Below are 14,184 nucleotides of genomic sequence, written 5' to 3' on the forward strand. Positions count from 1 at the left end.
GGATATTATATTGCTTTCAATTTTAAGGAAATTGTGGACTTTCTCCCTCAAGAGATGTAAAGTCAAGTGATTAACAATAGGACTGGGGAGGAAAAAACTCCGGGGGTTTGGGAAGCTGTGAATATTCAATAGAGTGGATTGTTCCTGAACCGAGTTTTAGAAGTTTGTAATCAGATAGGATAAGTAGGGACAGACTGTACAATTTAGGGACGGCGGGTAATTTCTGAAAGAACATGTTGGGGGTCTGAAGTCGGATCGCAGAGGTCTAAAAGAGTATGGTAAGGAAGTGAAGGAAGTCAGAGAGTGTCAACTACTCTTTTAGGAGTTTGGTGATGGAATTTACAGAGATAGGATAGATAGCTTAAGGAGACGGCAGGATCAAATTAGTCAGTTAGTGAACATTTATTACGTGGCACTGTACCAAGCCGCTGGGCATTTTTCCCTTCTCTCTTTCTTTAGGAAGCTTAATTCCAAAAGCTGGAGTGCCATTATCCTTCTCTTGGGCCAAGCGGATGAGAGCACAGGCAAATCTTGTAGGGGTCCCATCTCCTGGAATAAATAAATAATTACATAAATAAATAAATAGCATCTGAACTGCCAAGGAGGACAGCCCTGCCTCGGAGAGGATGGGGGCGGAGCCAGAGGCGGGAGAGGGCGTGACAATTAAGTATCGTCTCGAAGGGGGCGTGCCTACGTATAACTCCGCGGCCGGGGGCGGGACCCGGCGGCGTGATGACGTCACACGCAGCCCGCGGCCCGGCTCCGCCGCTCCGCCCCTCCGCCCCGGCGCGTGCCGGTTGCTGCTGCGGCTTCTCACTCGTCTAGTCCGTCCCGGGGCGGAGCCTCCGTCGTCCCTCCCGCCTCTGCGCTCCCGGCTCCCTGCTCTGGCTCCAGGCTCCCGGTGGGCGCGATGGCGGAGGCCGTGGAGCGCACAGACGAGCTCGTCCGCGAGTACCTGCTGTTCCGCGGCTTCACGCACACGCTGCGGCAGCTGGACGCGGAGATCAAGGCGGACAAGGAGAAGGGGTTCCGGGTGAGGAGGCCGCCGCGGGGCTCCGGGGACCCCCGGGGAGGTGGGGGCCGGGCAGCGGAGGCCGCCGGTGGACACAGCCTGACGCGGGGGGCATCTCCGGCCCAGCGGCGGCAGAGCTTCCACGTGTGAGCCGAGGAGCCCCGGCTCTCTGGCTTAGCAAGTTTGGTTTCTGCCCCGGCGGCGCTCGGTGGTTTGCGCTGCCGCCTCAGAGTGGCCGCTTCTCCGTAAACAGCTCCTCGCTCCCCCTCCCCGCTGGCCTTCGGGCATTTATTAAGTGCCTGCTGTGTGCCGGAGCACCGAGGTGGGAGAGGGGCCGCAGGTGGCCAATGTCGGTCAGCTTGGCCCCCTATGTGGGCAGGGGAGTGGGATCCTCGGATGACTTTGCAAATAGAAGCGTGAATGCCCTATTACACTCTGCAACAGCATACGACCGCCACTTATTAAGCGCCTTCGGTATGCGAGGCTTTGAGCTAGGACGGTGCCTGGACACCGAGGCAGAACGGAGACCACCTTCTCCCCGCTGCCCCCCAACAGGAGTTTACCTTCTGCTTGCTGGCACCTCCCTTGCGAGATCCCAGCCGGTTTATCCTGCATAGATCTTGTTTGTACATGGCGCTAGCTCCAAACCGATGATGCTGTGGGCTGCTTTCTGGTCTATGGAAGTCAGCAAGCGCTGACTTTGTGCCGGGCTCCCTGCCGACTCTTCGATGGCGAGGTCTTTGACAGCTGGGTCTGGTTTTTGCCCTTCTTTGTATCCTCAGCACTCGGCCCAGAACCTGGCACATAGTAAGTGCATGCTGCCTTCTTCTATAAACCAGAAAACAGATCAAAGCACCATAAGTTTAGAGCTGGAAAGGAACTTGGAGGCCACTCCCCCCCCCCCTTATTATACAAATCAGGAAACCGAGGCCCAGAGGGATCATACAGCTAGTAAATAACCGAATTTGAACCCAAGCCTTTATGCTCTAGGTCTAGCATTCTGTGCCCTCCACCAGGCTGCCTCTCACAGGAAAATAGGAGGAGGGAGAGAACACTGAGGACTGGGGGGTTCAGTAAAGGCTTCTGGTTGGAGCTGGCACATGAACTGAGCCTTGTGAAGAAAGCTGAAGATTCTCAGGAAAGTGGAGAAGGAGATTGTTTTTGGCAGAGGCCAGAAATGGAATGCGCAGTTCAGGGAACAAAGAGGGCCAGCTTGGCTAGAATGTAAATAGAAGGAAGTAACATGAAGGGGGTGTAGAAACATAGGCTGCAGGGAGGGGAGCTAGTTCTCCCCATCTCAAAGATGCACCCAGAGGAGCTAGGATAGAATTTTACAGCTGGAAAGGACATTAGTGATTATTATTTTAGTTCATTCCCTTCATTTTACAGGAGGCTAAGTGAATTAATCAGGCTTCCAGCCCAAGACTTTGGTGGAGTCTGAACTAGAACTCGGGCCTTCTGATTCTCCTTTCAGTGTTCTTTTCATTATACTAAAACTTTTCTGGCTATGGGGTTGAACCAAATATCTAAAATCAATTAAATTTTAAAAAATTAAGCCTTCTCCATTTTTTTGAGGGGGGAAGCCAGGGCATTTGCGGTTAAGTGACTTGCCCAAGGTAACCTTCCCCGTTTTTAAGGGCGACTGAAACTTTTATAAATAAGTGTTAACTTTTTTTATGGTAAAAGGCTCAGCAAGTTTCTTTTGATGGCCAGAAGGCTTCACAGCAGAAAGAGACTGAATTGAGGCATTGTTTCTTTGCTTTCCCTGTCCATCTGTTTCTCTATCCCCTGCTCTTCTCAGGTGGATAAGATTGTGGATCAGTTGCAGCAATTAATGCAAGTTTATGACCTGGCAGCACTGCGAGATTATTGGAGCTACCTTGAACGACGTCTCTTCAGCCGATTGGAGGATGTGTATCGGCCTGCTGTCAACAAACTAAAAACCAGCTTGTTCCGTTTTTATCTCGTCTATACGATCCAGGTGCCTGGGGTGTGGGGGCTTTGCTTGAAGCAAATATGATTCATCTTCCATAATGAGGAAATGTTCTCTTCAGAAAAAGATTTTAATTGAACCACAAAAGAGGATCCTGAAAGTGGCTGTGAGGCAGCCAGTCTCCTTGGTCTTCCTTAGTATCAGTGTAGCACCTTAAGCCTCAGTCTGCCTCTCTGATTCCTGTTTCTCTTTTCCCTTCAAGTCCTAGGCTCTCTTTTCCCTACCACTTTGTTGTAAAGATTTTCCTTGGCCTGAGGAACAGATACTTTTTTTACATGCAAATTTGTTTATAGGTTGTCATTTTATTGTTTGTAGGAATCGTTTATAGATTGTCATTTTACGTTTACAGGATAACTTTAAGCAGCACTTGAAAACAGTAATGTGCCTGAGGGCAGTGCCTGTTCGCTTCATAATATCTGGAGGAATGACTTTGGGGCCTTGGGGTAGTGAGAAGTTTGAATCAGTAGTGGAGGCTTTTTGTACAGTGTATACATAGAGTATAGAAGAATCCAACTCCTTGACTCTCTTTTTTCTCTTTTGTGTCACTGGCAGACCAACAGAAATGATAAAGCTCAGGAGTTCTTTGTGAAGCAGGCCACCGAACTCCAGAACCAAGCAGAGTGGAAGGATTGGTTCATTCTACCCTTTCTGCCATCTCCAGATACCAACCCTACCTTTGCCACCTACTTCTCCCGGCAGTGGGCTGACACTTTCATCGTGTCCCTGCACAACTTCCTGAGTGTCCTGTTTCACTGCATGCATATCCTTCTGCCTCTTTGGGAGTGGATGATGGGGAGGACTTTTTGGAGGGATTGCTCCTGTGTGCTCTCCCTGAGCCACTCTGGACAATTCCACCTGTTGCTTTTGCGGCTGGTGTTTTTATTTTCACAATGCTTTATCGTTTTAATATGTAAAATATATTATAAGAAGTACATTGCATCATGTTTGAGAGGCCACAAAGTGTAATGGATAGCAATATACTTGGAATCAGGGAGACCTGGCCTCAAGTACCACCTCTGCCTTTTGCTGTGTGAACATGAGCAAGTCTCTGGATCTCTTTGAGCCTCAAGCAGCTCTCAGAATGAAGTTACTTACCACCACAGACCCCTGGAGGGTCAGAGTTCTGCTGCTATGCTGCTTAAAATTTGTCAGGGAGTCAATCACTTGCAGGAAGGATTAGGGTGCTACTATTGAACAGTAGACCATGTGACCTGGATCATATTTTTCTTCTGTTAGTCATGGAAACTAAAGTAGCCAAATAGAGAAGAAATCTATTGCCTAGTTGACAGGGGTGAGGCACCTGCAGCCTCTAGGCCACCCTCCAGGTCCTCAAGTGTGGCCCTTTGACTGAATCCACCTTGGAGCAGAACCTGTCACTACTGAGGGCACTTTATGCTCTCAGGGGCATTACTTAACTTATATGTGATAACCTAGAAATATAGTTTAGAGCAGAACAAGAATTAGAATTTCTTCCCTTTTGGTTAATCTCAGTTTTTACCCTAATTCTGGCAGCAAGTGGAACTCTCTTACTGAGGTCCTTAGGAAGAAGACAGCCATTACAAGAATATGATGAAATGGGTTTGGGTTTTTGGTTTAAATCTAGATGGCCATTTAGTTACTGTTTAATCGTCTTTATTGTTGAAGGTGGTTGCCTGAGATCCATGAAGCCTATGGCCTTCGTTCCTTCTCTTGCCTTGAAATACTAGAGAGAAAAGGGGAGGCTTTCTTTTGTATTGGGACATTGGTGAAGTACTGATAAGTTCCTAGTTAGCAAGTCCCACCCGTTGGGTGCTGTCTCTGCCTATGGGAGGCCCCATTTTCTTGTGGGGTTGAGAAAGACTTCTCACTTGCTTTCGCCCTTATCTTTCAAGTGTTCCTGCCCTTATTTCTTCGAGAGGAGGTATTGGTTACTTGGGTCAGGAGCAGTCATAGCATGACCATTTGCCTGTTCAAGAGAAGTGCTTCTGTGTATTTGTCAGACTATTTTGGTGATAGGAAATAGGAAGCTGATACTTTCAAGACAGGAAGCAGTTTTAGATAAAAATGTGGTGTTGGGGAAAGCTTTGCTTTAAAAAAAATTAAATGTTCAGTTCATAGATCTAGAGCTGAGAGTAACCTCAGAGGCCATCTAGGCTAACCCCCTCATTTAATAGGTGAGGAAACTTAAGGTCCAGGGTCATTAAATGACATGTCCAAAGTCACACAGCTATTAAGTATCTGAGGCAGGATTTGTATTCTTTCTGACTCCATGTCCAGCACTTTAAATATTTACCAAGTTGCCTTAATGTTTTGTTGGTGCTTTTTAAAAAAGCAATGCTGCCACTTTCCAGTGCTTTCATTTAATCCCTCCTACCCCAATAAGACCTTCCCTTACAGCAGAGAAATACAATTAAACAAAATAGATCAACAGGCTGGCCGTGTCTGGTTATGCATGCCTCGTTGCACACCTGTAATTGTCCACCTCTCCACTGAGAGGAGGAAAGCATGCTTCACCAGGAGTCAGCTGACATCACTGCACTGAGCAGAGTTCTGCCGCCTTTATTTTTATTTGTCTGCTGTCTTTCATTGTTGCCATCTATTTTGTCCTCCTTGTTTTGCCTGTTTAAACTTTGTTTTCTCTGTTTTAACTGAGGCTCGTGGGTGTCAGCATGTCATTAAGGACTCTTTGCCTCAAACCAGAAATTCGAATGCAGGTGGACATCTGGGTGATGGTACAAGCTCAAGAACACTTTGTCATACAGTATTGTAAATCTCGCCCGCAAAGTAAGCTTGAAAAGAGGGAAGCAAATGGATGATCCTTTTCCCCCATCTGATAGATTTTCACATTCCTCAGCAGACCGATTGGCCACATGCCTGCTGAGTCACAAGACTCCAAGATCTCATCCAGTCAACTGCCTATTGTTAGCTGGCTAAGGCCTGGCTTTGGTGTATGTAGTTACTACTTTAAAAAAAAATCTGACCCGGGGCCTCCAAATTTGTTTTTAAAAAAATGATCATTGTAAAAAAAATTCAAATGTAAAAAAGTAAAAATTTCTGTCATTTGGTAGAAGCCTTAAATTTGGTTTCTTATCATCTGTATTTGGTGGCCAGGCAAACTTTTACATGCTCCTAAGCAGTGTTCTGATGGAAATTAGACCACTCATAAAGTATTAATAATAACAGCAGCTGACAGTTATACAGCGTCTTACAGTTTACAAATGGCTTTGCATTCATCATCTCATTTGATCTTCATCTGATAAATTGTAGGTAGTATAAATAGCCCCATTTTGCAGATGAAGAGACTCAGGCTCAGAGAGGGGAGTAATTTGTTTAAGGTTACATAGCTGTAAAGTGGCAGAGCTGGTATTCAGACCTAGGTCTTCTAGTTCCAAGTCCAGTATTCTTGGTACCTTACCAGAGCTGCCATAGTCCAGATAGTTTTATTAAACATTAAAAAAAATGTGCTCTGTATCATTTATTTCATTAAACATCTGTAATGTGCCAGAGGGAGTGGGAATTGATGGCAAACACTTGTAGGTACGTTTATTCTTTAACTTGGTATACCAGTGCCAGTAATCCTGAACTTTGAGGCTGAATGTCAGCGAACTTCTCAGGTACAAGAGGAAAACGAAGTTCTGCGTCAGAAGGTTTGTTCTGGGCTTCACTCATTTGGGAGCACTTCCTTCTGCTTTCTGGGCATGTGATGAGATAGCAGCAGTGGCCACAAGGAGCGGGGAAGGAAAGGCTCCTGGTCTGTTGTTGGTGGGGGAGCTTGGCCACATCAGTAGTTTGCAGAGTCTGAGGCCTCTACTGGTTGAGAATCAGAGACCATTTCCGTATTTTTGTTTTCTGGATACCATAAATTTGGATTGTCTTCAGCTACGGAAATGGCTTCTTTGGCTTTTGGTTTCCTCGACTCAATCAGACATCCATAGTTGGATCATATGTGTCCAACAGTCTGAATAGTTTGAAGATTTCCCTTCCATGCCTGAAATGAGCAAGTTAGATATTAGGGGAAAGACTAAAGGCAGGCTATTTAACCCTGAGGCTTTAAAGATCTCTAGTTTTTTGAGAAATAGGAATTTTGTCCCAATACCTCAGGTGAAATAACTAAAAGAAACCATTTTAGTTTTTTAAGTAAAAAACTTCTCCAGCAAAGTGGTCTTTACCAAGTCTTCCCCATTTTCAGTGCTGATTTTTCTAGACCAAAAAATACTGAAGGATGGGGATGGACCTTTTTGGTGCAGCAGAGAATGAATTGGAAAATGGGAAAAAGTCATAGTTCTTGGCACTAACTGTTATGGCATAGGTAAAAGTGAGTCTTTCTGTGCATTGCACCTTAAAGAAATAGGAGAGGGAAAAGTTTTTTTAGGAGAGAATTGGCAAAGCTGTATGAAGGAAGAGGAGATCTTGGTATACAAGCAATGCTTATTGCTGTTCCCAGGTGACGTTTGTACCCCTACAGATCTTCCATTTAGGCCTTAAAAACAATTTTGTTGAGACATAGTCGTGGATAGATGAACCAGAAAAGAACGGGAGCTTTAATTGGGTGGAATACCAACGTGCAAATGTCTAGGGCTTGAGTGTCTTTCCCTTCTGAGACCTCGCCATTGTTTCTCCAAGTCCACTGGTGAGGGTGTGCCCTTCCTTCCCTCCTAAGGAGACTCTTCTTGAGTTGCTGATGAGCCTCTTCAGTCTTAGCTAGGCTGCTTCTTGGGTGAGGGGATGGTGTTTCATCACAGTCATACCTGAAACCTGCTTTCCTTGTGAGAAGCCACGTGTTTGCTCTGTTGACATAGCTTTTGAGGATCCCCTCCATGTTATTTATAACAAGAGCAGATATTTCTGTAGCACTCAGTCTGCAGAGTGCTCTACATACGTTATCTCCTTTTATTCTGTGAAGTAGGTTTTCCTCTTCTCACTTTACAGCCGAGGAAGCCAGAGTGCAGAGAACTGAGGTGACTTTGTCAGAGTTTCAGCACTAGGAAGCCGCTGAGGTAGATTTGAACCCAGGACTTGCTGACATCCATTCTAGTACTCTAGCTACTCTGCCACCCTGCCTTGATGAACTTGAATGAAGGCCTGTGCCTAATACTTAAGGTTAAATTGTCAGACCTAGTGATATTCATAGAATCTTTTTGATGGTCTCTCAGGCTGACTTTCTTTTTCCAGTTTTGGTTTTCCTTCCAATGGGAATGTGTTTGCTACCTTCTTACCCTTCCAAGAGTTACAATTTTGGGATCTCATCTTTTCTGTTTGTGCCCGAGATGGGGATCTTACCTTTTCCAAATAGCAAGAGGTATAATTGTTATATATGGAAAAAAATCCTTTAATACCACAGAGTAGTACCAAATATGCTCATTGTTAAGACAGTACTTGTGTTGATGTGGCAGACTTACTTTTTGAGCTCTCTTTTAGGGAAGATGTGAGATGGTGAGATAGATTTATAGACTTGATAAAGCTGGAAAGCGTCGTAGACCTGAGGGAAGATCAGGTGAGAACACCTTCTAACTCAGCCCCATCCCTACATAGCTTTTTGCATTGCAAGCAGAAATCCATCGGATGAAGAAAGAAGAGCAGCAGCTTGAGGAGGAAGAAGCTGTGGTCCAACACAAACTCCCTCATTATGTGTCCAACATGGACCGCCTGGGAGACTCAGAACTGTGAGTTTAAGTGGCATTTACTCGATTGGGGAGAATTCGGTAGTTATCCTCTTTGTACTTTTTTTTAATGCTATTTTCTTAGTAATGCCTTTGTTTCATTACTCTACCCTAAACACTTTACTTTACTTGGTTGAGGGAACTGTCCCAGAATGTCTCTTTGGCATGTACCGTCCGTCTTTCAGAGTCAGGAGCTCAGCCTTTTGTATTCTTAGTATTGCTCTCCAATGTGGGTTGCCTGTGTGTGGTCGTGTGAAGTTTTGGATGAGAAAATGAGATGACACACACTTTAGTGACTGAGAAATAGCCAGCCAAGGCAGAGCCTTTTATTAATGAAACTTTCTTAGTTTCTTGACACTGGAGCTCTGTAAGATGGGTATTGAAGTAATGCTCTCATTCCAGATAAGCAGCAGATTCCATTAACACTAAGAAAGCTAATAGCTTGGAGCTTGCCAAGCTTGTCTCAACAGCTTGAACCCTGACAAAGAATACCTCAGCTGCCCCTGGTAGCTCCGTGATCCTCTTTTAACTCCGTAACAACGTTGTGTTTCTCTTTTGGCCAGTGTCATGGTATGTAGCCAGAGGAGTGCTTCGCTTTCCCATTCCCCCAAGATGGGGTTCTTCTCTGCCCTGTTGCCTCAGAGTAAGAAGAGTCCTTCCAGAGTGTCTCCAGCTCCGGGTCCCCCTCAGGCACAGTCCTCAGTGAAAAAAGAGTTAGCTAACAATCAGGTGAGTGTCTCATCTCTGCCTCCTATGCACTGGGTCTCTGACATCTGATGATATTTCCACAATACCTGGTGTTGCAACAGTTCGGCTTGCAGCTGTTGTGGGGGTGAAAGACCAACACAAGCCCAACGATAAGAACGCTGCCAGCACAGATTCTTTTGATCTACTTTACTAAGGAAAGTAATGTTAAGGGGTTAACAATCTTATTTCAGTCCAACATACAAATATCATTCACTTAGTTCAGGGGAAAAAGCCAGCATTCTGAACTTCAGAGCAAATACAAACAAATTACAAACATACATTATAAACAGACCAAATACAATTCGCAGTTACCAAGAAACCATCGATGTCTGGGTTGACTAGCCCCAAGACTCTTAGAGCAACTGCCCAGAGTCCCATGCCAATACTCCTCCAGGTGTGAGAGCCTCAAGCAAATAACTCTGTTCTCTCTTTTTATACAGTCTTTGAAGTCAAATGTCATCTGAGTGACCAGAACTTAGGTGCATACTATTGGCTGTAGTCTTAGCAACTCCCCTTAGGGCCCTGGGGGCTTCACACCCACATCTGCTTAGCACCTAGTAATTAGGGCTTTGGGCCTGGGGCTTTGCACCTAGTTAGACTCAATCAAAGACACTTAATTAGTTTGTCATTCTAAAACAGTTACCAGTGCACCGGGTCACTTTTTTATATTTATCTTCACATTCTACATTAGTGCTTAGGTTTCTTTACTGTAAGGTTGTATCTTTTCTTTTCTTCTTCTTCTTGTGTCTTCTTTGATATTGGTATTGCAGGATTGGGATAAGTAGAGAAGCCAAGGGGATGGAGAGGGAAGGCGTCATATTCTCTTCTCATCTCAAGTCTTTCATTCCGACAGTGAAATCAGAGCTTTGCCCTTGATTGTTGTGTGGAATTCTTCTTAAGTTTTGGCTAACTCTTGAGATTCACTGCTGCCTTTCACGCTGATTGAGATCAGCCATAACTGTACGACACACAATAGTCTTTGAAACTTTCCTTCCCCTTTCTAATGTTGCAGTCAGCAGCCTGTAGTGCTTGTGAATGAAGAGCGAATTTTAAAATCTGAGAAAGTTTAGACATGTAAAATCAAAATCTGCTGGGGAATAAACGTTTCTTCATAGTAGGCCCTAGAACCAGATTGTTCCTCCTTCAAACCAACGAGTATTTGCTGATTCTATAAGAGATTTTCACCGTTTCAAATCCCCTGGAAGCTTGCAAGGTACTTGCTTCTATGCCAACTACCATCTAATAATCAAAATGCCCTACTGAGATTTTTTGTCCCCCAAGGAGATAGTATCTGCTATAGTGAAAGTTAATAGATTTTATTTAGATGAGTGTCTCTTAAACTGTCATGCCATATTGGTTGGGTGGGACTGCTCTGCATTGCCCCTAGAGGCAGGTAAGACAGACAGCCGGTTTAATCTGTTTCCTTTTTTCTTTTATATCCACAATGCAGGCCTCACACAGTGGCACATTGTAAATGCTTCCTAAATATTACTTGAGTTGAATTCTCATCACAAGCACCAGTGAAAGACAATGGAGCGTCTTGGGCGGTGCCATAATTACTAGGGTATTTGGCTCACTGATCTAGGGCCACTACTGTAAGCACATGTGGTTCATCATTGTCAGGTTGGGGTGAAAAGTGGTCAGCTGTTTCATCATCGTGACTGATGTTTATTTAGCACTTACTGATTACTGTGCACTTTGCAATTATCATTTCATTTGATCCACGCACGCTTCAAGGTGGGTGCTGTTGTTATTCTCATTTTACAGGTGAGGAAACAGGCAGACAGCGTTAAGTGACTTGCCCAGGGTCACACAGCTAGTACATGTCTGAGCCTGGATTTGAACTCGGATCTGACTCTAGGCCCAGAGCGCTATCCATTGCTCTGCCTAGCTGTCCCTTTAGGAATGTGGTAAGAAGTGAGTACTGGAACAACGTACCTTGAGATTTTAAACTAAAACTGCCATGGAAATGAGAGGTTGCAAACAGTTTGGTTAAGAGGTATTGTTTTCCTCCTCATTGTCTCTTTGCAGCATTTGACCCTTACACGATCTCTTCCTCCTTGCACCTTTGCTCCTTTGGCTTCGGTGTACTGTCCATTTTCTCTTCCTCTGATAGCTTCTTTTGTCTCCTTTCTTGACTCCTAAATGTTATTTTCTTAAAACTCTGTCCTTTGCCTTTTCTCTCTTTCTACAGTATCTCCCTTGGTAAGTTTACCTCTGTCCTCAGCTCCTAATCATCATTGGTTTATCAATGTCCCAAGTTACTCTGTGGCTTCAAACCTGGGTGTGTCAGACACAGAATGAGAGAAATCAGGAGGAGAAACTGGCTTTGGGGAGATGAATGTGGATTTGGACATGCATGATTTGAGATGCCAGGAGCACATTTCCAGTTGAAGGCAATTAGAAATGCAAGCCTGAAATTTATGTACCTTTTCCTATGCCTTTACCTGTACTTACACCCACACAGCTACACCCAGGCTGCATATATGTGTATGCATGCAAACATATAACACACGTGTGGACATATAACATGCATATATATGTACATGTACTGTATTATGTGTGTGTGTGTGTGTGTGTAACATACATGCATATATGTGTGTATATGACTTTTTGTCTCTCTTTCTCCTTACCCCAATCCCTCCCCCACTTTCTCTCTAACACTCAGAATGTGAAAACCAGATTCATCTCCCCCACATCAGTTTCTCTTCCTGACTGTTCTTTCCTTTTACCTTCCCTCCATCCGGTTAGTTCTGTTGTTTTTTTTCGAATGTTGTCTCTCATATGTTACCTCTGCTATCTGTGTCATTCAGGCCCTCATTGCTGGTCTATGGCGGTAGTCTCTGAATTGCCATTCCAGCCTTTTAAAAAAAAAATTTGTATTTTTTTTTTATTTATAAGATTTTGAGTTTGAAATTTTTTTCTCCCTCCCTCACCCTTCCCCAGGATGGCATGCAATCTGATATAGGCTATTGCGTTTATAATCATATTAAACATATTTCCACATTAGTCATGATTTGAAAGAATCAGAGCAAAATTGGAAAAACCACAAGAAAAAAAAAAGAGAAAATAGTATGCTTTGATTTGCATTTAGGCTCCATGGTTCTTTCTCGGGACGTGGGTAGCATATTCCCTCTTGAGTCTTTTGGAATTGTCTTAGATCATTGTCTTGCTGAGAAGAGCTAAGTCTATCAGAGTTGGTCATCGCACAATGTGTCTGTTACTATGTAGAGTGTTCTCCTGGTTCTGCTCACTTCACTCAGCCTCAGTTCATGTCAGCCTTTCCAGGTTTTTCTGAAGTCTGCCTGCTCATCATTTCTTATAGCACAATAATATTCCATTACATTTGTATGCCACAACTTGTTCAGCCATTCCCCAACTGATGGGTCTCCCCTTAGTTTCCAGTTCTTGGCCACCACAGAAAGAGCTGCTACAAATATTTCTGTCCATGTGGGTCCTTTTCCGACTTGTGTGCTCTCTTTGGGATACAGCCCTCGAAGTGGTATTGCTGAGTCAAAGGGTATGCACAATTTGATTGCCCTTTGAGCATAGTTCCAAATTGCTCTTCCCAATGGTTGGATCAGTTCACAACTCCACCAATAATGCATTAGTGTTCTAATTTTCCCATACCATCTCCAACATTTATCACTTTCTTTTTTTTGTCACAGGTGTGAGGTGGTACCTCCTGAGTTGTTTTAATGTGCATTTCTCTAATCAGTAGTAATTTAGAGCATAGCATTCCAGTCTTTGGTTGTCCCTTTCCCCAGTCCATTTTACATGTGACTGCTACACTGATGTTACTTCTTTACCTCTCTACTAAAAGCTATAATGGCTTTCCATTGTGTACTGAATTAAGTAAAAATGCTTAATCTGGCATTCAGGGCCCTCCTTGCTTTGGCCACATCATCTCTTTTCAAGCCTGTTTCATTACTTCATTTTCTGTATTCTGTATTCCAACCAAAGTGAGCTACATGTTCTTGCCACTTTCCTGCCTTTGGGCCTTTGCTCATGCTGTTCTTTCTGCCTGTATTGCCTTCCTCATGCTTATCTCTGCTTGTCAGAATTCTATGCACTTTTCAAAGCCCTGCCTCCTTTGAAGCACCCCTGAAATTCCACTCCCTACCCCCAAGGCTGTAATCTTTTTCTTCCCTGAGCTTTCTTGGAACTTTGTACTTCTTCTATAATTTATTTTCTACCTTACAGAATAGTTATTTATGTGCTTTCGTTAATTGCAGTGTATAAATAAGTATAATTACTTATATACTTTTGCCATACTACTAATTTATAAACTGCTTAAGGCAGGTATCATGTTTTATTTGTATCTTCTGTGAAATACCTAGCATGGCTTCTGATGCAGATTAGGCTCTCAATAAATATAATTTAAATTGAAATTAAAATAGAATACCAGTTTTCCCCATATTTCCCTTCATTTCACCCCTCCTAGAGAGCCATCCCATATAACAAAGAACTTTTTATTAACGTGAAATACAAAGAAGAAAAATCAGCAAAATGATTAATACATTGAAAAAAATCCTGAAAATACGTGGATTGTTCCACAGCATGGACCTCCCACCTCTTCAGAGGAGTGGGAAAAGTGTCTTTTTTGAGGTCATACCTGTTCTTTGTAAATATGCAACATCTATTTTAGATTGTTTTGTGGTTGTGGTTCTTTTTGTTTGCATTGTTGTCATTGTCTGTATCATTTCTCAGCTTTGCTTACTTCACTTTGCCTGAGTTTGTCTTAGTCTTTCTGTGCTTCTCTGTATCAATCACATTTGTTTTTTCTTTTTTAA

At 43.7% G+C, this 14,184-nt stretch overlaps 1 protein-coding gene across 2 annotated transcripts in view; it reads left to right on the forward strand.

The window, feature by feature from the left end:
- The first annotated feature begins 868 nt into the window (after nucleotides 1-868).
- Nucleotides 869-14,184, forward strand: part of WDR91 (WD repeat domain 91) — a 30,584-nt gene continuing 17,268 nt past the window's right edge. Inside the window, exons 1-6 of one of the 2 annotated variants that reach the window (XM_036760429.1) lie at nucleotides 869-1,033; nucleotides 2,814-2,993; nucleotides 3,558-3,765; nucleotides 6,549-6,631; nucleotides 8,517-8,647; nucleotides 9,208-9,373. In XM_036760429.1, coding sequence (XP_036616324.1) covers nucleotides 911-1,033; nucleotides 2,814-2,993; nucleotides 3,558-3,765; nucleotides 6,549-6,631; nucleotides 8,517-8,647; nucleotides 9,208-9,373 — 891 coding nt within the window. In that variant the 5' untranslated portion in view covers nucleotides 869-910. Of the gene's footprint in view, nucleotides 1,034-2,813; nucleotides 2,994-3,557; nucleotides 3,766-6,548; nucleotides 6,632-8,516; nucleotides 8,648-9,207; nucleotides 9,374-14,184 lie in introns of those variants that run through there. The other variant, XM_036760430.1, reaches the window with a different exon arrangement.

The sequence above is a fragment of the Trichosurus vulpecula genome, chromosome 5 (genome assembly GCF_011100635.1).
Source record: "Trichosurus vulpecula isolate mTriVul1 chromosome 5, mTriVul1.pri, whole genome shotgun sequence".
NCBI classification, from domain to species: Eukaryota; Metazoa; Chordata; class Mammalia; order Diprotodontia; family Phalangeridae; genus Trichosurus; species Trichosurus vulpecula.